The sequence below is a fragment of the Falco punctatus genome (assembly GCF_963210335.1).
Source record: "Falco punctatus genome assembly, chromosome: 4".
In the NCBI taxonomy this organism is placed as follows: Eukaryota; Metazoa; Chordata; class Aves; order Falconiformes; family Falconidae; genus Falco; species Falco punctatus.
The window spans coordinates 45,368,015-45,393,021 of record NC_137583.1 but is presented as its reverse complement, the minus strand read 5'-3'; the positions used below and the strand labels follow the sequence as shown (position 1 = coordinate 45,393,021).

The following is a 25,007-nucleotide window of genomic DNA, read 5'->3' as shown; positions in this document are numbered from 1 at the left end:
GGACACGGGTCCCATTTGGCTGCCCGTTGCATCCCCGTCCCTGCGCACCGCTGCCGCTCCGCTGACGCAGACCCCGGTGGGGTTTCAGAGGTTTATTGGCATTAAGCTTAAATCTGTTCCTAATTGACTGAAATGGAACCAAAATAAGGCTGGTTTGAATCAAAATTGGAGCAGGCACTGGGCAAACCCCAGCAGCCTCAAACCAGCCCACGTGGCTCCCCAGGGACAGACCCCCCCCCACGCGCTTTCACGTGAGTCCCTGGGGAGAAAACAGCCAAAATCGCTTCCTGGGGGGGCTGTGCTGAGGGTGGGGGGACACCCGGGAAGCCCCCGCCGCCCCTATCATCCCAGAGGCTGCTCTGGCTGGCAGTTAAGGAGTGAAGCCTCCGTGTGTCCCCCCAGCCAGGCAAGGCTGGGGGGTCCCCTGACTGCCACGGGGTGCGAGCGACATGGTGGGGGGCCGTGGTCCCATGGGGCCAGTAGCACGTGAGGGGCTCCCGGGGCTGGCCCAGCCCACCCCCCCCACCTCGCCCCATCCCGTCCCCCGGGGCCGTGGGGCTGTGCTTCGCCCTGGCCGCCTTCCTGCTCCCCCCCGGCGGGGCCGGGGTGGGCGCGGGTGGTCCCAGGTGGGCGCCGGGCGCCCCGTGTCATCCTGCTGGCGCTCGGTCCCCCGGGGGCTACAACTTATCGCCGGGAAGAACCTACGGAGATGAGCAGAGCCCCGCGTCGCCGCCGGCCACGCATCCCCGGGGTTGGTGTCACCGCATGCGTGTGTGTCCCGCAGCATCCCCAGGGTGGGGGGATATCACCCTGCACCCCCCACCCCCCCCCCGCCAGGGAAAAAGAAGTGCGAAAGGCTCCTTACCTACCTGGTTGCGTGTTTTGTGCGATTTCTGCAGCCACACGCGCCACTGGTCGTAAAGCTTGATGCCAAGGTTGGAGCAGCCATACGCATGTTTCTTCACCCACCCGAAAAACTGCTTCAGCTCCCGCCGCAGCGTCGTGTTTTGCTCCCCCCCTTTGGGGTCGCAGCCCCCCGCCACTCGCTCTGCAGGGAGGAGGAGGTCAGTGCCGCCGGGGTGTGGGGGGACCTGCCTCAACCCCCCCATCGCTGCCACACCGTAAATAATGGCGGGCGAGAGGGAAACAAGCGGCGTTTTGGCTCCCAGCTGGGAAAGCCGAGCTCCAAATTGGCTCCTTTGCAAGAAATCCAGGTGGCGGGCACGGAGCAGGGAAGGCCCCCCCCCAGCACGTCCCGTGTGCACAGGGGAGGGGGAGAACAGCCCTCCCGGTGTCCCCCCCCTGCCCGCCACGCACTGCCAGCCCGACGCTGGCGGTGCTCACCGCTGCGTGGAGTGGAGGCGGCGGTGGGATTGCTCCAGTCGCTCCAGATGCCGGCTTTTTTGGAGCCGTAGATGCCGAAGGGATTACAGCGCACCTGGACGAAGTAGACGGTGCCAGGGCGGAGGCCGGCCAGGCGGCAGGACGTCTGGTTGCCCACATCGTCCACTACCTGGGGAGGGAGGAGATGGCAGCGCTGTCGAGCATCCCGCACCAGCCCAGCCACTGGCGTGTGATGCCAACCCACCTTCCACTCCGAGCTGTCCTCCACCCGGTACTGGATCTGGTACTTGGCTTGGAAGAGGAAATCCTTGAGGGCCGGCGGGGAGCTCCAGCGGACACTCAGCTGGTCCTCCAGGTCCCCCACCCGGCTGACGTGCACGTCCGACGGCGGGTCGGTGGTGACTGTGGGGACAGGGCAGGGGCTGGCGCCAGCAGCGCCATGGGGCTGCGGGGGTTAAGGAGCCGCAGATGCCAAAAAAACCCAACAACCCACCAACAACCAAACCTCGGAGAAAACAGCCTAATTCGATTAGGAGCAATTCTGCTCACATATCGCCCATTTCCTGCTGCCTCCCCCCTCGCTCCATCATCCCACCGCGTGAACTGTCGGGTCACCAGCGTGGCAGTGGTGTCACGGCGCCATTGCTCACCCACATCGAGGATGTCCAACATGACGACATCGGAGACGGCCACCCCCAGCCGGTTGGATGCCTCCACCCAGATCTCATAGGGCGTGAAGAGGGCCAGGTCCTTGGGGATGTGGCAGGAGTAGGGCCCGGCCGTGTGGTACTCCTGACACGTGTTGTCTCGGCCGTACCACCTGCGGGCAGGTGCTGAGTGCTGGTACCAGCACCGCTGGGTGCCGCGGCCAAGCTGAGGATGCTCCCCCATCTCCAGAGGAAACGGCTGCTCCCAGTGGGGACTGCAGCTCATTTATCTGCCACCCACCACCACTGGCATTGCGCTGCTGAGCGGCTCCCAGCTCACCCAGGGCCGTGCAGCTCCTCCTCACCCTCCGCCTCCCCAGCACCCACGGGCCACCACCACCCACCAGCGCCCGTGGCGGCTGAGACCCCATGAAACTCATCACACTGGGCACCATCCCCAGCCAGGGGCCAGCCAGCGTCAGGCTCCCCGTTCATCAGCAGCCTTCAAATCCCATGCCAGCGTTTTTAGGGATACCGGGAATGGAGGTGGGCACCCCACCTGAGCTTGTACTTCAGGGTGTAGTTGGTGTGCAAGAAGGTCTCCCCTTCCGTCCCCGGCGCCCACTTGCAAGTGAGGTCCTTCATGTTTTTGGACCAGCAAGTGATGTTGACTGGTTTTTCTGGGGGTACTGGGAAAGGGGAAAAAAATAAATTAAAATAAGAGGTGGAGAGGGATGAAGAGGTGCAGCGGAGGAACACAGCCCATGGTCCCGGCGGGCGATGCCACCACTGTCCCCGCTGGCTGCGGGTTTCCACCCCCTGGCTGCAAATGCGTTTGCCAGAGGGTTTGGGGTCCTGCCCCTCCCCAGCTCCAGAGCCGTCTTCTTTCAGCAACAGCAACCCAAAAAACAAATCCAAGCTGCATTCCCAGCTAAGCCTCTGTATTCCTAGGACGTAGCATTGTCCTTAAAATAGCCCGAGATAAAATCTTACGATTATTGATTTGGACAAGTGTAATTTTGCCGAGGGTTTGCCAAAGCAGCCTTTCTGCTGCGCGCTCCTGCATCTCAGGGCACCGGCCACGGCCCGCGAGAGGTTAAAATGTTTTGGCAAGAACCGGGATGCTGATCCCCGCAGGGATCCCCAAATCCCCTCGCCCCCGGCTGGCGAGCACACCCCGGCGCAGACACAGCGCCAGATCAAACCCAGCACGTGCAACCGCGCCGACGTACGTCCAACGTAAAGGCAGGAGCCGGCCAAGATGCCGCCGTCTCTGCTGTGACACACCAGGTTGTCCCCCGACTGCTGCCTGGAGCCGTTGAGGCGGGCAAGGGCCACGCTGAGCGTGGTGGGGCCAAGGGCGGCATAAGAGGCGGCGGGCAGGCGCCGGCCGTTCAGCGTCCAGTACAGGTCCTCGGCTTTCAGGTGAAAGTCGGGGCTGACCGTGCACGTGGCAACCAGCGAGGAGCCGATCAGCAGGGTGGGGTCTTGGGGGGAGATCACTGCGGGGTCTGCAGCCAGAGAAACAAAAGGGGTGGGGGTGGGGGTCAAAAAGTAAATTGATATATCATTTTGTAATTATTTTTGTTCTATCTTCTATTTAAACCTATCTACATCTATTTAAATCTATTGTCTGGCTATACAAATCTATCTTCTGTCTATAAACATCTATATAAATCTATCTTCCACCTATATAGGCCTATCTATTCATCTACCCATCTTCCACCTATATAGGCCTATCTATCTTCCACCTATATAGGTCTATCTTCCTCTATTTTCTATCTATTTAAATCTATTTTTTAGCTATTTTCTATATATACAGTTATACATTCCCAGCGGCACAGCCCCTCGCCGCAGCGCTCACCCCCTCTGAAGCAGCAGAGGCAGCAGAGAAGGCTGGGGGGGGGGGGGGGAGGTGGGCAGGTAGGGGGGGGCTGTTGCTCCAGCTGGGAAGCGCCGAAGCCTTTGGGGAGCTCTGCAGCACGAGGCTGGGGGGTCCCGGTGACACCATGAGTTTTTCCAGGGCTGGGTGGGGGCTGGGTTGTTCCTTTGTACATTTTTCATGACACAAGGCTTTCGAAAGCAACTACGGAAAGTTTTCAGGGCATTCCCCGCCCGCCGCTACCACCTTCCCCAAGGACACCGGCCAGCAGCCCCCCCCACACCAGCAGCCTCCCCCCCCCCCCCAGCACACACCGCCGAGGGCCAGGCAACGCTTCCTAACCCAGACCCACGCTGACCACCCGCCTGACCCCAAGCATGTGCAGAAACCCATCGCTCACACCAGGCCACGCTGGTCCGAGGGGCACCCCCAGGGTGGTCCACGCTGGGGAGACCCTCCACCATGGGAAAGCCCCTCCTCCGCCCCCCGTTGCTTTATTTCGAGAGCCCTCCACCACCAGGCTTCAAGGAAGCAGCTCCCCCAGCCCCGCTCTGGGATTTTCCATGTCCATCAGCCTTATCGGCTCTGTCCGCACGCGCCAGGCTAATATCCCAAATTACCTCCCGGAAAGTGCCGTGACCTTCCCTCCCCTCTGACCTCCCCGGCCCCCCTTGGCTTTCAGCGCCCGCCGGCCACTCCGGCTCCCATCCTGGCACAATTAATGCTCCAAAATCCTCATTATCCTCATTACCCCGGAGAAATCTTAATTAGCGGTTCCTGCCGTTGCTCTGGGGATGCTGGCGAGGTGGGTGTAAAAGCATCCAGGCGTGAAAGCATCCGCAGTGCCAAGTCCCCTGGGGTACCCGAGCATCCACGGGTGATGGCAGGCAGCCATCCCACCCACCCCCAACACAAACCCTTCCCGGGGGGGGGAGGGGGGGAGGGGGGAGGTTCAGCCCCCCACCTCACTCCATCCTCTAGCGAGGCCTTCACGATACAGCCCCCAGCCCCGCTGAGCAGCCCACCCAGCGCCAGCTCCCAGCACCGAGCCGGGGCTGCTCCAGCGCCGAGATAGACCCCGCACTCTGGGCCCTAATTCCCTTCAATCTTCATCTAAACAGCCCCAGAAACACACACGAGCACCGTAAAACAGACACGTTTCCCCTCCTCTGAGCCGGACCCTCCAGAGGGGCCAATTTTGTATGGGTTTTTTTTTTTTTTTTTCCTCCTGCAAATTTTTTTTCTCCTCCAAGCAAGAGCCTCTTGAGGGGCCAATTTTATATTTTTATTTTTTTTTCTCCCTCTGCAATTTTTTTTCCCCTCTGTGCAAATGCAACACCGAACATGTGTTTTGAAAGGGAAAAGTGTGAAGTTTTCCGATCGGAGAGGAAAGGGCCGGAGAGACGCAGGCTGCCTGTGGAATGTGCAAGTCGCAACGAAAATACCTGCTCAGGGGTTTTATGGCTTTCCTATTACAAAAAAAAATGCTGATCAGGTGCTAAGTAATGCTATAAAGTAAAACCACATTTCCAAGGTGTCGGGAACGTTTATGCTTTTCTTCCGAAGGGGCCGGATTTCATTTTATTTTTATATCAGCATTTTAAGGAGTTGGGAAAGAAAAGGAAAAAAAAACAAAACAACCCACCCTTGGATAAGTGTCGGAGATCATGCAGTTAAAAAAGATTTATTAAGATGTACAGGGGGTTAAAGAAAAATAGAAATAATTGCCCCAAAGAACAAAAGGAAATTTGGGCAGCCCTGAATTTTTTCTGCAAAAAAATAAGCTTTAAAATATATGTAAATATATATACGTATAAAAAAAAAAAGAGGTCTTCTAAAGCTTGAGCAACAAGGTTTGCAAGCGGACACGGCACCCAAAACCACTTTATCCCTCCTTTCCATGATCTTTTTCCCTCCTTTCCACAATCTTTTTCCCTTTCTCGTCTCCAACTGGCATTTCTCGTGCCCATCCCTCAGCTCGAGGAGGGATTTATAAAAAGCCCCGGCATTCCAGCCAGCGCGACCGAGCTGCACCGAGGGGAAACATTCGCTCTCTAAAAGGAGATTTGGCTTCGCCTTTCCCCGGCGCCGTACGTCGAGGGGCCACGGGGCAAGCGCTCGCCCTGGTTGCCTCTACCGGACCCCGATGCTGGGAGAAATGGGGGTCGCGGGGGGGGGGAAACCGGCTGTGAGCAGCACCGGGGGTCCCCTTACTGGGGTGAGCCGAAAGGTGTGGGGTGAGCACGGTGGGGGTCTGGCCACAGTGGTCCTGGTGGGATTATCCGTGGGGAGGGCACTGGGTGGGCACCGGGCCACACCAGAACCGGCCACACTTGGGCGGCTCTTGTTAACGGCTCCTGTGGGGATCTGGGGAGCATTTGTCCTCTTCCCTTCCACTGGTGCTGCGATCCCTGCCCCAATTAGCGCTCTTGGGGACTTCCCCGCTAATGACACACGTGGGTTGGGGGTATGAGAGGTGGGGGGCCGGGACCCCGGGCCATGGCGGGTGCCAGGATCGCGGGAGCTACAGAGCGGTGGCTTTTCTTGGTGGCCCCGATCGCACATTGGAGCGAACATCCATCGCCTGAGAAATTCCCATCGTCGGGAGAAGCCAAACTTCCTGCTGCGGGGAGCGGGATCACGGCTCCCCTCACTCGGGCCAGGGGGGAACAACGAGGCAATGGGTGGCACGGGGACAAATTGGGGTGTAGGGCTCTGTGGGGAGCAGGGGGCCCCTCCCACGTGTGTGTGCGTGTGTCCCATGGCAAGGGGGGACCCCCATCCCAGTGGGGCTGAGGCCGCCCACAGCTCAGCCCACAGGTGGCACCTCCCAGACCTGCCACCGCGGGGTGGAACCCCCGAAAAGGCACCACCGCAGGGCCCCCCCGAGGGGGATGATTTTTTTTTTTTTTTTTTGGGGGGGGGGGATTCATTGTTCTCCATGGGGGAGGGAGCTCCCTATTGTTCTGGGTGGGGAAAAGGGGATTCATTGTTCTCTGGGATGGGGGACTGTGGGGGGGTACGGCTCTCCAGGGGGGATCGGAGGTCCCCCCGTTGTTCTCAGCGGGGGGGGGGGGGCTCAGAGGCTCCGGAGGGGGGAAGAGGGGTCACGGCTCCCGGGGGTGGGAGGGGGTCGCGTGGGGAAGGGGGTCGCTATTGTTCTCCAGGCTGAGGACGGGGGTTTCCATTGTCCTGGGTGGGGAACGGAGCCGCGGGTTTCTCCGGGAGGGGGGGCAAGGGGGGGGGGGGGGGGAACACCCTTCCCGGGGAGGGGGGGTCCCCTTCTCCGTGGGGAGAGGGGTAATGGTTGCTCCCAGGGGAGGGGGGGTGTCCCTGCTGCTCCCGGGGATGGGGGGGAACAAAAAAAGGTTCCTCTATTGTTCTCTGCGGGGAGAAGCGGGGGGGTCCCGGCTGGGCTGCGGGCACGGGGCGGGAGGGGGGTCGCGGCCGCCTGCCGGGGGGCGTTGGGGGGGGGGTGTCCCGCTGCCCCCCGCCGGGGGCTGGGGGGGTCCGTCACCGTCCACGGGAGGCAACGCGCAGCCCCGAGGTGCGCCCGGAGATGCCCCCCCACGGCTCCCGGGGCCGCTCCGCATCCCGGGAGCGGGGGGGGCCGCACCACGCGGACCGGCACCGCCACGAACCGGGAGAGCCCCGCGGGGGGGGGAGGCTCGGTGCGGCGCCCACCCCATCCCCGACGGGACCCCCCTTGGTCGCCCCGCGCCCACCTTGCGGGAGCTGCCCGGTGCCCCCGGTACTCACAGGCGAGGGGCTCGGCGCGGGGCAGGCGCGGGCAGAGCAGCAACAGCAGCAGCGGCGGCAGCAGCAGCAGCGGGAGCAGCGCGGGCAGCGGCGGCATGGCCGGCTCCGGTGCCCGTCGGTGCCCGGGGCGGCGGAGCGCACCGGCACGTCCGGGGAAGTCCCGAGCAAGTCTGAGCAACCCCCGGTTACCAAAGCCCTAAATGCCGCCCTGGCCCCGCCCCGCCCGGCCCGGGCCCGCCCCCGGGGGGGCAGAAAGGCACCGGCCCCGGGGCCCCCCGCCCCGCTCCGGTACCGGCCCCGGGACCCAGCCCCGGCACGCCGTGCCCGTCCAGGGCTGCCGCGGGATGCTGTGCCCCCCCCCCACACCCCGCCTGCCCCGGGGCCGGTGTGTCCCCCCCCAGCCCCCGGTAGGTAAGGGCCGCCTCGGGGCCGCCGCCCCGCGGGTGACTCACCGGGAGCCACCACGGAGCCTCCCGCGCCCCCGGGGCTGCTCCCGGGACTGTCCGCGCCGTCGGGCCGCTCCCCCCCCCCCCCCCCCGCCTCCATTAACACTCATTAGGAGACCAAATTGAGCAGTTTTTCAGGGGGTGCAACCGGGAATATCTTCCTGTAAATCCCGATGGTTTTTATCAACTGCATCATCTCTGGTTTTTGTTTTTTTTAAAAAAAAAAAAAACTAAAAAGGTGGGAACACCCCCCCAAGTGGCTCCAAGCCCCCGCAGGGCTGAGGCTGTTTGTCCCCGGGGGTCCCCAGCAGCCTGGTGCTGGTGGCATGTCCAGTAGTGCCACCGGCATGGTGGCAAAGCTGTCCACTCGAGCATCACACCCTGTCCCACTGCCTCCTCTGTGTCCCCCCGGGACTCGGTGCCCCCAAGAGCTCTGCAGACCCCTGGACGGGTGGCAGAGCCCTGGGACAGCATGTCCTGGCCATGGCAAGGCCACTGTCCCCAAGCATGGTCTGTCCCCAGCTGCGTGTCCTTTCGGTCAGGGTGTGGGATGGGTGCAGCGGGGTGCCCTGAGAGCACGCCAGGCTGGGGGGCGCCTGAGTCGTGGTGCCCCCCCAGTAGAAGGGACACGGAGGGACCTGGTGACCCTGACCCTGAGTTTGGGATGGGGCTGGAAGCCCCAAGGCCATGGGACCACTGTGGGGCTGAGGTTTGTAGGTGAGGCTGGGGGAGCATGGGGGGGGCGATTTCCAGTCCATGGGGACATTGACCAGCGCCTTTTCCCTGTCCCTTTACTCCCTGTCCCAGCTCTGCACCCTGAACCCACTTGGCTGCAAGGATGGGGACATTGCTCCCTGAAGGGAACAGGGCATGGGGGAGGGGGAGACCTGGGGGTGGCAGGAGACACCTGGGTGGCCCAGAGTGCCCCTCCCAAAGGGGTGACACTGTGAGCCAGCCCCTGCCCCATAGCACAGGGCGGGGGGCTTTGCCCCGCAGCCATGCGGGGACAGGGCGGGTGACATCATGTGGGAGTCGCTGAGGGGTTCCAAGGTATCGGGCACTGGCCAAAGGGGCTGCAGGGATTAGAAAACAAAATAAAAAAAGAGAACGGGAGGGAGGCAAAACAATGCCTTTTCCCATCGTCCTGTTTTTTGGAAGCTTCTGATGTGTTTTTGTTGAAATTTCCCAAAAATGTCAGCTCCGGGAGCCACCCAGCCTGAGAAACTCGCAGTCTGGCCGAGTGAATCACAGCCGCCCGGGGGCTGGCGGCCGCCCGCGATCCTGACCCACCGCCCGGACCCCCCCGGGAAGCCACCCTGGGGTCAGAGCCAGCGGTGGGTGCTGGGGGGGAGAGGAGGAGGAGAAATCCCCCCCCCCCCTTGCAGCCAGAGTGGGACCAGCAGCCCACCTGCGCTGCCTGCCCACACCGCCCCCAGCCTCCTGCTTCCCCCCCGCCGAGCCCCTCCGCTTCCCACCACAGTGCGGGATTTAGCGCGGCTGTTCTGGGAAGCAGGGATGGGGGGGTGACACCTGCCCTGGCGCTGGCAGAGGGGACACGGCCAGCTCCCGGCAAAGGCATCATCAGAAGACGGCTTGAGACTTTGTTGGGGGGTCAGGGGGAAGGTGGGGGGATAGTGGTGTTGGGGGGAGAGGGGACCGTCGGTCCCCACTGGTGTCATCCCCTGGGACGTGCCCAGGTTGTCACCAGGTGGCTCAGGGACATTCACCCTTCCTGACCCACGGCAGCATCCAGACCCAACACCGCGGGATGGGGACAGGGTGGGGGGACAGAGCCCACCCTGAGCGAGCCCTTCCATGCCTGCGGTCCCCAGCGGTGGGCAGTGCCGGTGTGGTGCAGGGCTGCGGTGGGGGGCAGCGGGGAGGGCAGCCGTGATGGCAGAGCCGCACTCCGCTCTGAGTCAGCGCATCGCCCAGGGACAGCTGTGGTCAGCGGGCAGCTGTGATCAGCGGACAGCTGTGGTCAGCGGGCAGATGTGGTCAGCGGGCAGATGTGGTCAATGCTGCCCTTTGGCCGTGACCTTTCAAGGGCTGCTCCCTCCTGCCCACCAGCCGCCGCACTCACAGGCACCCGACAGGCTCCCGGGGGGCAGGATCCGGCCCAGCAGTCCCCTCTGACCCCCGGAGCAGGCTGTCGGCGTCAGCGCAGGGGTCCCCTGGGGCTGGCGCGGTCCAGCCGCCCCCCCCGACGTGGCTTGGTTCCCAGGGCCTCTTTGCCCTGTTGCAGTGCAGGATCTGGCCATGGGGCCCAGCTCCCAAATAGCGGAGCCCACATGGCCACAAGCTCCCTGCTCTGCCCAGGCAGGATGTGACTCCCCCCGGGATGGAGCCAAGACCCCGGGGTGGCCCTGGTGACATCCCCAAACATGCTGAGCATCCTCGGTCCAGCTTCCCACCAGCCATCACCTTCCCACCAGCCCTCCATCATGTGTCACCGGGGCCAGGCCCAGCACATCTACCCTGAATTAGTCTAATTACTTGATTTCCCAGCCAGAGCTCGCTCCATAAAGTCCTTGGACAGAGACAGCATCTGGCTCAAGGGCCAGGGTGTAAAAAACAAACAACAAAAAAAAACCCAAAAACCCAGAGAAAGCGGGAGGAGAGGCGCAGCGGAGCTGCCTCTGACTGCCTGCATCCTTTTAAAGTGACCTGAGGGAAAAATAAAGAGGCTAGAAATGCAAAGAATCCAGCAGTCAGAGTTTGCTTTATATTCCTCTCAGTCACATTTCCACATCCATGGGTAATTTATAACCCGCTTAACCCCTTCCCTGCCACCCCCCCCCCCCCCCCCCCACGCACAACCCTTTCGCTCAAGAGCATCCTCACAGCGGGCAGCCGCACCTTCCCGCCTCTGTTTGCTTTGGGAAGCACAAAAAGTCCCGTGATGGAGTCTGCTGAACTCTAGAGGGGGGAAAAAAATGTGGTTGACGTCGAGGAGGTGCTTGAGCACGAGGGATGGGCTCTGCGGGGTGGGAACATGGGGTGACGGGTCCCCTGCCCACGGCGGGGGGGGACTGTAGGGATGCCCCAGCCAGCGTGGGGGAAGCCTGCGGCTTCATGAAAGGCTCCAGGGGAAAAAAATGTAGGTCAGTAGTGATAAATGCAAAAGGCATCGAGTGTTTCTGGAGAAGGGAGGAGGGAGGGCGGTAAATATTTGCCAACTGGGATATTATTGCCTGGGAAAGGGGGGTTTCTATTTAAAGGTGAGTGGATGGAGCATGGGCCGGCGCCAGGCATGGCCCAGGCAGGTGCGGTGGGAGCATTGCCCACCGGTGCTGCTGCCAGTCGATCTGGTGGATTTGGGTCCCCTGGTGGGGGTCGGGGCTCTGGCTCCAGCTCCGTCCCTCCCGGCCGATGGAAACCTCACCTGCGGTGCGGCGCCGTGATTTACGGTGACAGCTCCCAATCTATCCCATTTACTTGGCCATTCGTCACCGGTGCTGGACACGAGGCCGAGGGGCTGGCGGGGCTCCAGGAGGGGGAAGGGGGGAGCGCAGCCGACCTGGCAGCCCCGCCAGCCCGGCCGGAGCACATTTTCTCCCGGCCCTGGTTTGATTAACAAGATGAATAAGCTGGCGGAGCGCAGCGGGGCGAGGAGAGGCCCCACTCCCTGCTCCCGGGGAGGCATAGGGCTGAGCTCCCCAGCCACCTCCCAGGGGGGACCCGGCCATCCCCACCCCTCTCCCCCTTCCCCAGGGCACGGAGCACCCCTCAACCCTGAGCTGGGAGTGGGAGACCCCCCTTTCCCCATGCCGGGGTCCTGCCATGTGTTCCCCATTAAGGCTGGAGGTTAGCGAAGCCCCCAGCCCCCCTCCTCCTCCTCCTCCCCCCCCCGGGCCCGCTTTGGGGTGCTGCCATAAATAAGGCTAACGGGCAGGGCAGCGGCGAGGCGGCGAGCGCGGGGCCAAGCCTGCGCCTTTTATGTCTTTTAAACCCTGGGAAATCGAAGCTGTAAATCTGGGGTGTCAGGGAGAGCCCAGCGCCCTGGCTGAGCGGGGCCCTGCGGAGCCAGGGTGCGGGGGGGACCCACCAAGGTGGCTCCGGGAAGCCCCCAGGAGGGAGGCACGCCTGGATCTAATGCTGCCCTGGGGGGCACGGTGCCTGGAGGGGTGCTGGGCTGGGGGGCAGTGAGACTCCAGGGCTGCTACTCGCTGGTACTGGTGTGCTCCCAGTGCCAGGGCAGCCCTGTCTCTGTGCACCCCTGCTGCTGTGTGCCCCCTGGTCCCCATGGCCCCCCCAGTCCCTCTGTGCTGCTGGTGTCAGTGTGGTCCCAGTCCTGCTGCTCCCCTAGCCCTTTGCATCCCCTGGTCCTACTGCACCCCCTTGATCCCTCTGCATCCCCTGGACCCCTGCATCCCAGTGTCCCCCTGCATCCCAGTGTCCCCCCGCATCCCAGTGTCCCCCTGCCCCCCTCACTGTGTCCCCCACACCTTCTGGTCCCTGTGTATCTCCAGGTCCCCCTCCATCCTGTACCAGAGCATCTCCTGGTCCCCAGGCCCCACCTTGTCCTCCTACATCCCGTGGTACCCTCGCATCTCCCAGTGCCCCTGCGCCCCCCCATCCTCCCGCACCCCCTGGTGCTCTGGCACCCTGCATCCTCTTGCACCCCCCAGTGTCCATGTACCCCCGTATCCCCCTGTGCCCTGACACCCCCATCTTCCCGCACCCCAGTGCCCGTGCACCCTGCATCCTCCTGCACCCACGGGTACCCGAGTACCCCCCTCCCCTCCCATACCGCCGGTGCCCGTGCACCCCGCATACTCCGGTGCCCGGGTACCCCTCCATCCTCCCACATCCCCAGTGCCCGTGCACCCTGCATCTTTCTGCACCCCCAGGTACCCGGGTACCACCCCATCCTCCCGTACCCCCGGTGCCCGTGCACCCTGCATCCCCCGGTGCCCGGGTACCCCCATCCTCCCGCCCCCCCGCTCCCAGCATCCCCGGGCAGCGCTGCCGCCGGTGCCGCTGGCGGGGGCTGCCGGTGCCGCCGGAGCTGCGGCAGGCTGCGGCGGCTCCCCCCGCCCCCGGCTCCCCCCGCCGCCCCCGCCCGGCGCACGGCGCGTCACGGCGGGGCCGGCGGCGGCGGTGGGTGCGCTCCGCTCCGCGCTCCGCGCCCCGCGCCCGCCATGGCGGCCCGGCGCCCCCGGGCCCTGCTCGCTCTCGGCCTGGCCCTGGCCGCCGCCGCCGCCGCCGCCGCCGACCCCTTCTCGCCCCAGCTGGGGGACACCGCCGGGTGCCGCGGGCAGTGCGGCCGCAGCCTGCCGCGCCGAGCCGCCGCCGTGAGTCCGGCCGGGCACCGGGCACCGGGCACCGGGGGTACCGGGGGTACCGGGGGTACCGGGGGTGCTGGGGATACCGGGGGCACCGGGGGTACAGGGGGTGCTGGGGGTACCGGGGGCACCGGGTACCGGCCGTGCTGGGGGTACAGGGTGTACCGGGGGTACTGGGGGCACCGGGGTACTGGAGGTACCGGGAGCATCGGGGTACCGGGGGTACTGGGGACACTGGGGTACTGGGTGTACTAGGGGTTCTGGGGGTACGGGGGGCACCGGGGTACTGGGGGTGCTGGGGTTACCAGGGTACTGGGGATACTGCAGCACTGCGGGTACGGGGCGTACCAGGGGCACCGGGGGCACTGGGGTACTAGGTTTACCGGGGGTACGGAGGGTACGGAGGGTACTGAGGGCACCAGGGTACTGGGGGCACCAGTGGTACTGAGGGTGTCGGGGGCACTAGGGGTACTGGGGTACTGGGGTACCAGGAGCATGGGGAACATCAGTAGCACCAGGAGTGCAAGGAGCATCATGGGGGACCAGGGGTACTGGGAGCATTGGGAGGAACCGGGAGCACCAGGCGAAACTGGGAGCAGCAGGAGTATCAGGGACACTGGGAGCAGTGGGAACAGCTGGGGCACTGGCAGCAGCAGGAGTATCAGGGACACCGGGAGCACTGGGACCAGTGAGGGCACCGTGGGCACCGGCCCACCCTGCGTGGGCATTGCTGCTGCACGGCCACACACCAGCCCCCCCCCCTTCCACAGGGAGCACCGTGGTGGGCACCGGGAGAGCCTCAGAGCCCTGGTGGTCTCCGCCGCCGCAGCTTTGGGTGCCCCCAGCGAGGGCACCCACTGCAGTTTGGGGTGCCTGCAGTGGTTTCGCCCATCTTGGCATTGGCGTGCCCCCCAGTCTCACTTGTGCCTGGCTTGGGGTGCCCTTGGTGGTGGCAGCCACCCCACACTGGGGGTGCCCCCCAGCCCCCCATCACCAGTGGCATGGCACAGCCATCCCTGAGAGCGGTGGCATGGGGCCAAGGACAACCAGGGTGGCGGGTGACACCGTGGTGACAGGGTGGGCCAGCACCGTGTGCTGGCAGCGGGGACTGAGATGGAGCCGAGCGCTGGTGGCTGGACCCGGAGCATCACGGAAAGGCCCGGATCAGAGCTGCCGTGGCCGTGCCATGCCAGGGGCTGCCCGGTGGCCCCCATCCCCGAGCCCCCATGCGGGCAGGGCTGTATCTAGGCCAGTGCCTTGGCAGGAGCCAGTGTGGCCGCCGCTGCCATGGGTGGGATGAAGTTGTTTTCCCATCGGGGCTGGAGCTGCCTCCCTGCCAGCACCCAGCCCTGCCTGCTGGACGGGGTACCCGCTCCCCCCGAACCTGCACACGCCGTGACCCCCACATAGGCTCAGTGCCCTTCCGTCCATCCCCCCAGTGTGTTCCCAGTCCACCCAGTGCATGCACCTCCCCCCATGCACACCCCCCACACCCCCCCGAGTGCAGCCCCCACCTGCTGCCAGCCCACGCCAGGGCCTGGCAGGTGCCGAGCACCCTGACCGAGGCGGGGGGACCCACCACATCCTCGATGGGGACGGGGCCACATGCCAACCCCACCCTTGGGTGCAAACAGGGGGGCGAAGGCAGTTCTCCCAGCCTGGGGGATGCCGTTACCTTGGGTTTTGGGGTGACAACCCAGCAGTGGTCCTGCAGGAGAGCCACGGCGCCTGGTGCCCCCCAGCTGGGTGCAGGGGGCCGCGGGGGGGGCCGGCACAGCCACCGGGCTGAGCTTGGTGCCAGCTCCACGCTCCCTCCTCCTCCCTGCAGGATGCTGTTCTCAACGCCTGTTACCGGGGCTGCCGGCTGTTCTCCATCTGTCACTTCGTGGATGCGAGTGCCGAGCTGAACACAACCAGAGCCGAGTGTGAAGCAGGTGAGGAGCCAGCGGCCGAGCGGCCTCTGCGCCCCAAAGACCATCCCAGGGGTCCCCCCCACATACCACTGGTACCACCATGACGCTTTCCACACTCCCGAGCATCCTGCCTCCGCTCAGCCCCACGCTGTGCCCCAGGGCTGCATCCAGAGCCTGCTGCAAACCAAGCAGGTTGCAGGTTTACACCCACTGGGTGTAAATCAGGAGGGGTAGGGGGGTGCTGGGGGTGCGGGGCTCATCAGGGGGATCGAGCCCCCCCTAAATGACCCCTCCTCCTGCCTTGCAGCATGCGCCGAAGCCTACAGCAACGCAGAGGAGCAGTTTGGCTGCGTGACCGGGTGCCGCAAGCAGCTGCCCGAGGTGGAGAACAGGAACGAGAAGGTGAGGGGCGGGGGAGATGGGGAGCCCCTCTTCCCCCCCTGAACCCCCCAGCCTGTCCCTGGTGCCACCGGCCGAGGCTCTGCCCTGTCCCTGCATGGAGCTCCATCCTGGCTGCTCCGTCCCTGTGCCATCACCCCATGGGACTGCCGGGGACTGGTGGCATTTGCCCCCACAAGGAGCCTGGAGCCATGGAGCCTTGGGGGTGGCTTCTCCAGCAGCCTCGTCCCTCGCCTGACCCCCAGCATGGGGACGTGGGGCATCTTGGTCACCCTGAGCCTGGCAGGGACCAAAGGACAGGGCAGAGCAGGCAATACCAATGCAATGGAGACCCTGCTGAGCCCACCAGCCACCCCCTGCCCGGGACCCCACGGGGGGATGCTGGGACATGGTGGCTTGGTCCTTGGGTTCCACTTCAGGGAGGACTTCTTCCTCCCACGGGAGCTCAGCCCAGTCCCTCCTCTCCCTGGGGATGGAGGCTACAACACCCCACACATGCAGCCCATCCCTCTGTCATCCATCTATCATCCCTCCCTCCCTCCATCCATCTGTCATCCCTCCATCCATCATCCATCATCCATCCCTCACCCCTCCATCCCCAGCACAGGCATCCAGCCCCATCCCTGCCTTTGCTGCCTCCTGGCCATCCCCACCAGCAACCTCATGTCTTGGCGAGGTTGCTTCGGTTCCCCTCGATGCTTTCCCAGGGTGGCTCGGGCCCAGACCTGCTCCCCACGTGCTCCCACCACCCGGCACAACCCACGCCGCAGGATGCCTGCCGCATCTTGCTGTATTTTATGTCCCCCATTATAGGTGCCCCCACGGAGGGGTGCCACGGGGGTGCCAGAGGGGTGCCAGGGAGACACGAGCCCACTGCCAACCCGTCGCGCTGCTTCACCCAAAGCAGATAAAATGGATTAACGGGGCTCGACCCGTGCTGCCACCGGTTTCAGCCAGGCAGGGCGATTACGCCAAATTCCCAGGGCGAGAGGTTCTGGCTGGTGACTGTTGCAGATTCCCCCGGTTTTGATCTGTTATCCTTCCCAGCAATTAGCAACGCTTTTTCCTCCTACATTTAATTAATTCAGCTTTTGCCCAATTAATTAAATTAGACTTTGGCCCAAGGAAGAGGCTTTTGGCTTTGTACACGTGCAGATGAAGATAAATTTGTGCTGTAGAAAGCTGCGGCTCCTTCAAAAAACCGCTTTGCAGCCGTTTTTTAAGACCTTCCTGATCCCATTTCCCAGCCCCTCTCCAAGGTCGGGGACGAGCCTCGGGGGGTGACCGGCTGACAGGGAGGGCTGGCACCCCCTTCACCCCCCCAAAAGCATTTTTCCTTTGGGTTCCCAGACAAGCAGGCAAAGCAGATTTAGCATAATAATTAGATACAGAATCTGACCTATTTATTTCCTGTTTGCTGGTTTGACCGTGCAAGGGGCTGTCGGAAAATGTTCGAAGCCAGTGGCAGGGAGCAGCCAAGCGGATTCCAGCAGGGATGCTTTAAAAATAACAAACTGCCGCGACGGCCAAGAATCCAGGGCACCGAGAGGCTGCCAGGAGAGGAACGCCCTCAGCATCTCGGCCGCTCGCTCCTATTGTTTCAAGTGCTGGTGTGAGCGCAGGGCTGCTGAGGGCTGGGTGACGGCCCTGGGGACCACAGCCCCGAGCTTGGTGACCCTCCTGGGGCTGGAGCACAGGCCCTGCATGTCCCCATTCCCAGCAGAAGCCGGCTGAGCCCCAGACCTGAGCACCCAGCTCAGCCCGGACACAGCCTTGGGGTGGGACGTTGTCCGCTGGGGTGGGTGACAGGGGACTGGCGGTGACACCATGCTCCTTTGCAGAGCCTGGAGCTGAAGGTGCCATCATTCTCCGTGTTCGATTTGGTCTCCACCTTCTGCAACGACATCGTCAGCTCTGCCCAGAGCTTCATCTCTTCCACCTGGACCTTCTACCTGCAGGCGGACGATGGCAAAGTCATGGTGTTTCAGGTGGGGGTGTCCTGTGTCCTCTCTCTGCTGGGTGCTAAGAGGAGTGGGGACCCACTTGCTCACCATTTTCTCCCTCTTTCCCTGCTGACCCACCAGTCCCAGCCCGAGATGGAGTATCCAGTACCCGAGGTGCCGGAGGTGCAGCCAGCGCAGCCGGGACCAGGGTCCAGCCCCCGTGTCCTGCAGCCCCACACAGGTGCAGGGGGGTCCGGGCTGCTGGGGGGGCACTGGGAGCCTGCGTGCCCTCCTGGCTCTCATCCCATTTCTCCAGAGCTAAACAAATTACCCACTTCTCGGGTCTGATTAGCTTCCCACACCCCACACCCACGCAGGGGGGGTGGGTCTGGACTCGGGACCCACTCCAAGAAGCTGCTGGGATCGTCCACACCCCCACCACAGGCGGAGGGTCCCCGTGGGGGAGAGGGGACCACCTGGCACCCCTGCACCCCGTCCGGTGCGGGCAAGGGGCAGGCGTGCCCACAGCGGGTGCCCGGGCTCAGCGTCACCTCTCCCCCACCAGGCCCCCGGGTGAAGGGGGAGAAGCCCCCCATGAGGAAGCCACGGGGCAAAGCCAAGGCACAGCACCCGGACCCCCCGCAGCCGGAGCACGACTTCCTCGGCTGCATGTCCAAGTAGGTGCAATGGGGCTGCGCGGGGCCGGAGGGCCCTGGACCTGCTGGAGCAGATGCTCTTCCCCCCAGCTGCCTCCCCAGCTCCCTGTGCCCTGCTATAAACTCGTCCTTTTTCTTTGGTGGGGGGTGGTGGGGTGTTACAGGCGCTCGGGCCTTCCTCGCTGGATCCTGGCTGCCTGCCTCTTCCTCTCCATCATGGTGATGCTGTGGCTGAGCTGTGCCAGTTTGGTGACCGCCCCTGAGCAGCACGTCAAGACCCAGGTATGGGGTGAGCGGTGCTCAGCGCAGCCCAGGGTAGTCCCACGGGGATCCCTGACACCCTGCGTCTCCCCGTTCTGGCTGGGTGAATCTTGCGGGGTGAAGATGTGGCCGTTCAGTGCCTGTGGTCCCCGGCCACCGTGCTGGGCATGCTGGCATGTCTGTGCTGTGTGGTACATCCCCAGCCAGCCCCACGGTGATCCCAGCCAGGGGATGAGAGGGTCCTGTCCCCTGCTCTGGGGCTGCATGGTCCCCTCTGCCTCTCTTCCAGCCTCTGAGCATCAACGGGGACAAGGAGTACCTGGAGGACCTGGATGGCCCAAGCACCTTCCCCCTGCCACCCGTCATTGCCGTCACCCTGTGCCCTGCACACGGTGGCGAGGATGCGGGGCCACTGCCCCTCAAAGTCGACCTGGACAAGACCGTCCTGTAGTGCTCCCACCCCTTCCCGTCACCTCCACACCACCTCCCTGTCACCTTCCCCATGGCGTCATCCTCGGTCCTGCTCCGCTGCCCTGTGTCCCTGGCTCCTGGCGGGGCATCTCTGGCTCTGGCATGGAGGGGACCGGGGGTGCGATCGGGCTTGGCTCCGCTCTTCTCCCCAGGGTTGGCCACTGCGGAGGAGGCTCCCAGGAGCCAGGCTGCGGCTTCACCTCCTCCGTAGATGTTCTGTTTTCTGGGATCCTGGCTGCCAGCACTCAAGAGCCAAAAGAGGAGCTGCCAGAGTGGGGAGGCTGGGGGGAGCCCGTCCTCATGGTGGGGCGGTCTGTCTCCTCCCGACCGGAGCCCCCGGGGCCCCGCAGCCCTCCGGGCATGGGTCCAGCGCTGGGCAGGAGGGAGCCGGCTGCAGTGGGGGATGGAGAGTGTCTGCAGCGTTCTGGGCTTTGGCTCGGCACATCCCCGGCCTCCCACCTTGGGCTGAGCCTCCAAGGCGCCGTCTCTGGCCCTGAGAACTCCCTTCCGCTGGCCGGAGCCGATTGCCTTGGGGAGCCGAAACGTGGCGAATGGATTTGGTGTTGGCAGCTGGAGAGAGGAGCAGATCTCGCTGCCTCCATGCCCACGCGAGGACCCAGCCAGCCCCTTCCCGGAGCTGTGGAGGGGCCCCGGGATGGCTCCTTCCCCTCCCTGCTCCGTGATGCCTTGCGGGTGGCAGGCCCCAGTGCCGACGGGTTGCTGGGACCAAGCAGGGGACGAGGTGGCGTTTCCCTGCCTCGTGCTGTCATGGCGCGTTCGAGCTTGGGCAGGAGGTGGGAGCTGCTGGGATGCCTCCGTCCTGGGCTCAGCATCCCTGCCCGGAGCCGGGAGCAGCTCAGCCTGCAGGGCTGTAGCTGATGGCAGGACCTAGCAGCAGCCAGCCTCCGGGTCCCTGGGCTCACAGCACTGCCCTGGAAGTAGGGGGCCAGCCCTGGGGTCTCCCAGCCAAGTGGGGTCCCCCTCGGCTCACCCCAGCACAGCCCCTCAGTGTGGAGGGGTCCCTTCCCTCCCCCTGCTCCACAGGGCTCTGCCTCTGCAGCCAGGCTCAGTGCGAGCTGGGGCATCTCCCCATATCCCCACCGTTCTCCATCACTTGACTTCATGCGTCGTTTCATGGTTTGATTTGCACCGGCATGTGGTTCATCGGCCCCCGGCGCCCCGTGGGGCCACCCCCGCGTGCGGAGGGATGGCTCCGTGGTCCCTGCCAGCCCCGTGTCCACCTAACACAGTCTGTACAGATTAACTTATTGCCCGCGACTCCCCACCCTTGGGTTATTAGGCTCCCTCCCCGTGCTGGCTGCTCCCCGGCGCTGAGCGGTCTCGGGGGGCCATGGCGTGGTGGGGTGGGGGGGCTGTGGTCCCTGGTCCCCACCCCCGCCGGTTTTGTGCTGCTCCATATCACTTTCACCCGTGCAACATATCTGGGGCTGGGGAAACTGGGGGGGGGGGGGGGGGGCGAGGGGTCTCGTGTACATTTTGGGGTACACTTTTCATTGTTGCTTTTTGGCCGCTTGGCTCAGTGCGAAGCTCGGGGGGTCTGCGGTGGCTGTGGCCTGGGGGGGGTGTCTGTGTCCTGGCCACAGCGGCTTTCCCCGTCCCCGGGTGCAACCGTGCCAGGCTGCGAGCTCGGGGGAGAGGGCAGCCCTGGAGCCCCCCCAGCTTCGCTTCCAAAGGGCAAACCCAGCCTCAAGCTGGCTGGGCGGTGTGGGCGGAGGGAAAATAAAAAGGTTTGTACCAGATTTGGATGAGTCAGTGGCTTCACGGGGTGCCCATCACCAGCTGGGGAGCAGGTTTGAACCCCCTTGTGGGGCTGGAAGGTGGGTGCAGGTCAGTTCCCATCTTGCCATCCCATCTGTGCAAGCTGAGCCAGGATGAAACCTCTGGCAAACTGGAGAGAGGTCCCCTGTCTGGGCTGTTTTGCAGGGATACGGGGCGATGCTCCCCTCTGCTGCAAGCTGCAGATTTACTGGATCGAGAGATTCAGCATCAAGCGTAAAAGGAGATGCTGTGTTCCCTGGAGAGCTGGTACCGACACCAGTGGGTGCTGGGAAGGTGTGGGGTGGGTGGGGGGCTGTGCACCCCAACACATTCACCCAGCAGCTGTGAGGAGGAGGAGGCTGAGACAGGGCACTGGGGAGGGCTGCATGCACGTGCTCACATGTGCCTGTAAAGACAGGCTGGGGAACGAGGGCTTTTCCCTCTGGAAACTGCCCGCTGAGACCCGGGCACCCATTGCGAGGAGGGAGAGTGCAAATTGGGCTGCGCACACGCGTGACACGTCAGCGTAACACGCCGCAGCCGCCCGGGCTCGAGGGCTGGGACGTGCTCACACGTGCGTGCACCCACCTTTCCCCTGCGGCTTGTGTTTTTCCTGGCGCAGTGCCTGCGTCCACGCCACAGTCGAGCTCTCCCCATGCCAAGCACGACACAAAAGCTCACGCAAGGGCCTGGAGGCTCGTTTTTAGCACTTCAGTAGCTCAGCAGGGTCCCATCCTCCGAGCCAGCAGCGACACGGGGCCCCTGAGAAGCCAGGGCTGGTGCTGGCCTCAGCTGCTTGTTTTCTCTGGGATGTGGAGCCGGGGATGAGGAGGTGCTGCCTGACCCCCGGGAGGGCTGCGGATGGATGCTGGGGTGCTCGACACGAGTCGCAGCCAAAGAAGGATCTCCAAGGGGGATGCAGCGCCTGGTCCGCTGGCTGCCAGCAGCCTCTCCTGCCGGAGCACGGCCCCCGCCTGTCCCTAAATTGGGGCTGCGATGTCCCCTCCACGCAGCACGGCGATGCCGGGGGCTGGAGGGGGATGCTCTACTCTGCTGGGCTCAGCTCACCAAATGGAGAGGAGAGGGACGGTGTTCTCAGCACACTGCCTGCCCTGCCTCTGCCTGTGCCGTGCGCAGGATGCTCTGGGCAGCCTTGGCTGTGCAAGGCTGGCATATCCCATGGCTGCATTGCCCGGGTGGTGGGATTTGGGGGCTTGCACGATGTCCTCAGCAGGTTGGGTGCCTTAGGGTGCCAGGGTGGGCAGGGGGGTGTTGGGGGCTGGCAGAACAAGCAGGAAGAGCTGAGAAATGGCAGCCCAGCGCTCGGCAGCCTTTGGGATAGGCACAAGCTCATGACCCAGAGCCCCCTGGCCAGGGTCAAGGCACCAAGTGCCCCCTGGATGGCATGTCAGAGGGTGTCTTTCTCCAGCATTTTCCATAGGTAGCCCAGGACATCAGCGCTGAGCCTCATTACAGGCTAGGTGGGGGTGCTGGCAGCTGCTCGCCCCCAGACACCCACTCTGCGGTGATGGAGCAGCAGTTGGGTGCAAGCAAGAGCAAGCAGAAAGACCCCAAGGTGGTGCTGCCTGGGGCTGAGACCCCCAACACAGGGTTGTCTGCATCCCCCTGCCACGGGCTGGTGCAGAAGGAGGGGGCAACACACAAGATCGGTGCGGACAGCTGGTAAACCCTTCCCGCTGCGGGCAGCGCTCCGAGTGGGTCCCCTCCTGGGATGGGAGCCGGGCTACAAACCGTGGACAAGCTCCTTGCCTTTAAACTGGAATCAGATTCCGTGTTGCTGGCTCGGGGTGCAGGAAACTGTGCCCAGGAGCAGGTGAGGAGGGACCCCACTCCAACAAGAAGGAGACGCATGAAATTAGCTGGTTCCACTCCCCACAGCAGGCAGCCGGGGTGTTTTCCATCCGACGCCTTTTCCTTCTCGCTCCCTCTTGAAATTTTTTCACGGGGGAAGCAAAATTCATGGTGTGTGGCCCCATCGGCAATGCACAAGCCAGGCTGCGGCGGAATCACACCCTTCAGCCCATGGCCGGTGATCAGGGCACGGGGGACCATAAGCCCATGGCAGATCATGTCCTCGTGGTGAGCATCTGTGCACCCACACTCGCCTCAGCATGTCCAGCCACAGGTCAGCAAGAAATCACAGACTGGTAGGTGGGGACTGTTAGCCACGCTGCGGCAAGAAGTGGCCTCAAAAAGTGGGGGAAGGCCAGCAAGCTGCCCCCCACACCTCCACCATGGACCCCCGCAGCATCTCCCTGCTGAGGAGATGCCATCGCTTGGCCTCTGTGCTGGTAGCAGGTGCTGAGGGTCACAGGGGGTCTTGCTGGCTGTGGTTGGGGTCGGCAGCACCCCCGACCCTCGCCGCTGGCTCTGTGGCTGCGCTGGGCTGCTGTTCTCACCTCCAGAAAATGCCCCCTCCTTTCTCCCCCTGCTTCAAATCTCAGCTGCTGGGAGCTGGCGTGGCTCCACCGCTGCTCGTACACTCCAGCTGAGGAGCCAGGCCACGCGGCGAATGCATTTGTGCACGGATTTCCCTCCCCTCTTGCCGTCTGCTCCCAACGGTGTCGTTTGCCCCTATTTCTCATCGCGCTCTCCCGTGCTGAAGATGACTTCAGGAGCACTCGCAGCTCCTTGTCCCACTGCCGGGTGCCTGGAGCCCTGTGCCGTGTCCCACTGGGATGTCTCTGCTTAGGAAGAGCATTGGGGTCCAGGGATGCCGCACAGGGCAGAAAACCCAGAACTGGGACAGCAGGACTCCAACAAGTCCCTGCCTTGTGCAGACACGCCAACCCACACTTTTATGCTTTGTGACCAGTTTCTCCAGATTCAGAGCGGACACAGTGTTGGCTCACCTGGGTCTGAACCTGTTGCTCTCCTTCGCCCTTTCCCACTGGCAGCCCAGGGAGATGCTGCTGGGCACGAAGCAGCCGGGGTGTGTTTCTTCTTCTTGCCTCATGTTGGAGGAATGAGGGTCTTTCATGAGAGTCACAATCAGGGTGAAACAGTGGGTTTGGGCCCTGCCAGGGCAGGGCTTTTGAAGATGATGGAAAAAAGAGCCTGGGTTATCTCAGCTGGGGAAAGGATATTTTCTAGCTGCTCCAGCTGCCTCTCGCTGCCCCTGGCCTGGCTCCTGCTAGCACATGTCTGCAATCCGGTGTTGTCCCGACCAACACACAGAGCTGTAAACTCAGCTTTAATCCCAACGGAGGTAAGTCTCCATCCAGAGATGGAGCGAGGATGAGGATGCGGGGTGGAGAGTTGGACAGGGGTTCCAAGTGAGCTCTGGCAGCACCACTGGCTTGCAGCACCTTCCCAATGCTGCGTGTGGGAGCTGAGCCCTTGCCCTTACAAATGCTCCTTCAAACTGTGCCGGGCACCATCCTGGAGCCAGCAGCAAAGCTCATGTGGCCTTCAAAGATAGAAATCTCATGGTGCTGCCGAAATCAGGCAGCCAGGCTGGCAGGGGAGCGTGGTGCTGTGGATGGGCACCCGGGAAAACACATCCATGGGTTTCCTCTCCCTGTCCACCTTCCTATGACCTACCCCAAAGAAGCGGAGCCACGGGTGATTCAACAACAACAAAACCAAACGAAAAACAATCTCCTCGTGCTAATGGGATTGGTTCTGTCCCTACCACGCACATTCCAGCCTGGCTCGAGGGACGGCTCGGGGCGGGGGGGAAGGGGAGGCTAATGAAGCCAAATTATTCTCTGTCTTCAAATGTCAGAGTTCAGCGCGGTGCCGCTGGCTGGACCTGGCGCAGCTGCTGTGCCGTGGTGGTGCCGTGTGGAGGCGAAGCACCCTCTCGGCAGCCGGCACGGAGCGCTTGCACACATCCAGCCCACCGCCAAGTGACATACATTTTCCATTCCCTGGGCTTCATTACTTCTTGGAACGCAGACTTCGCTCGCTGGGCCATGAGGGGCTTCGCTTCCCTCCATGTTTATTTTCGCTGCTGTGTGTTCTTCTGCCAGGTGAGGAGCACAGCCAAGCTGGTCAGGGAAAGCAGAGATGTATGGTTGTGGTTTGGCTGGATGGATGGGAATCGGGCTCCCTTAAGCACCGATGCGGCAGCGCGGTGCAGCACCTGCTCACCTTCAGGCGCTGGAGCCATCCCACTGATTTCACGGGGACGACACGTGTACTTAACACTGCAGCACGTGCAGAGGGGATTTGCTGGATCGTGGCCTTGCACCAG

General features: G+C 63.6%; 2 protein-coding genes across 6 annotated transcripts; one reads left to right on the top strand and one right to left on the bottom strand.

The window, feature by feature from the left end:
• Positions 1-77: 77 nt before the first annotated feature.
• On the bottom strand, positions 78-8,637 carry CRLF1 (cytokine receptor like factor 1). Of its 5 annotated transcripts, XM_080384189.1 has the most exons (8): positions 7,633-8,637; positions 3,224-3,502; positions 2,551-2,680; positions 1,995-2,164; positions 1,589-1,746; positions 1,345-1,513; positions 870-1,048; positions 78-701 (listed from the first exon to the last, which is right to left on the bottom strand). In XM_080384189.1, the coding sequence occupies exons 1-8, from the start codon at positions 7,727-7,729 to the stop codon at positions 678-680; spliced, it is 1,206 nt and encodes a 401-aa protein (XP_080240315.1). In that variant the 5' UTR covers positions 7,730-8,637; the 3' UTR covers positions 78-677. The 5 variants fall into 5 exon arrangements, with proteins under 5 accessions (XP_080240315.1, XP_080240314.1, XP_080240313.1 ...); XM_080384188.1 differs by having other exon boundaries at positions 866-1,048; positions 1,345-1,746; XM_080384187.1 differs by having other exon boundaries at positions 1,345-1,746.
• A 4,414-nt stretch (positions 8,638-13,051) lies between these two features.
• TMEM59L (transmembrane protein 59 like) lies at positions 13,052-20,422 on the top strand. The gene is made up of 8 exons (XM_080384219.1): positions 13,052-13,375; positions 15,195-15,300; positions 15,587-15,681; positions 17,520-17,666; positions 17,763-17,862; positions 18,187-18,298; positions 18,442-18,559; positions 18,828-20,422. Exons 1-8 carry the CDS (start codon positions 13,223-13,225, stop codon positions 18,987-18,989), a joined length of 993 nt encoding a protein of 330 aa, XP_080240345.1. The 5' UTR covers positions 13,052-13,222; the 3' UTR covers positions 18,990-20,422.
• Positions 20,423-25,007: the final 4,585 nt, after the last annotated feature.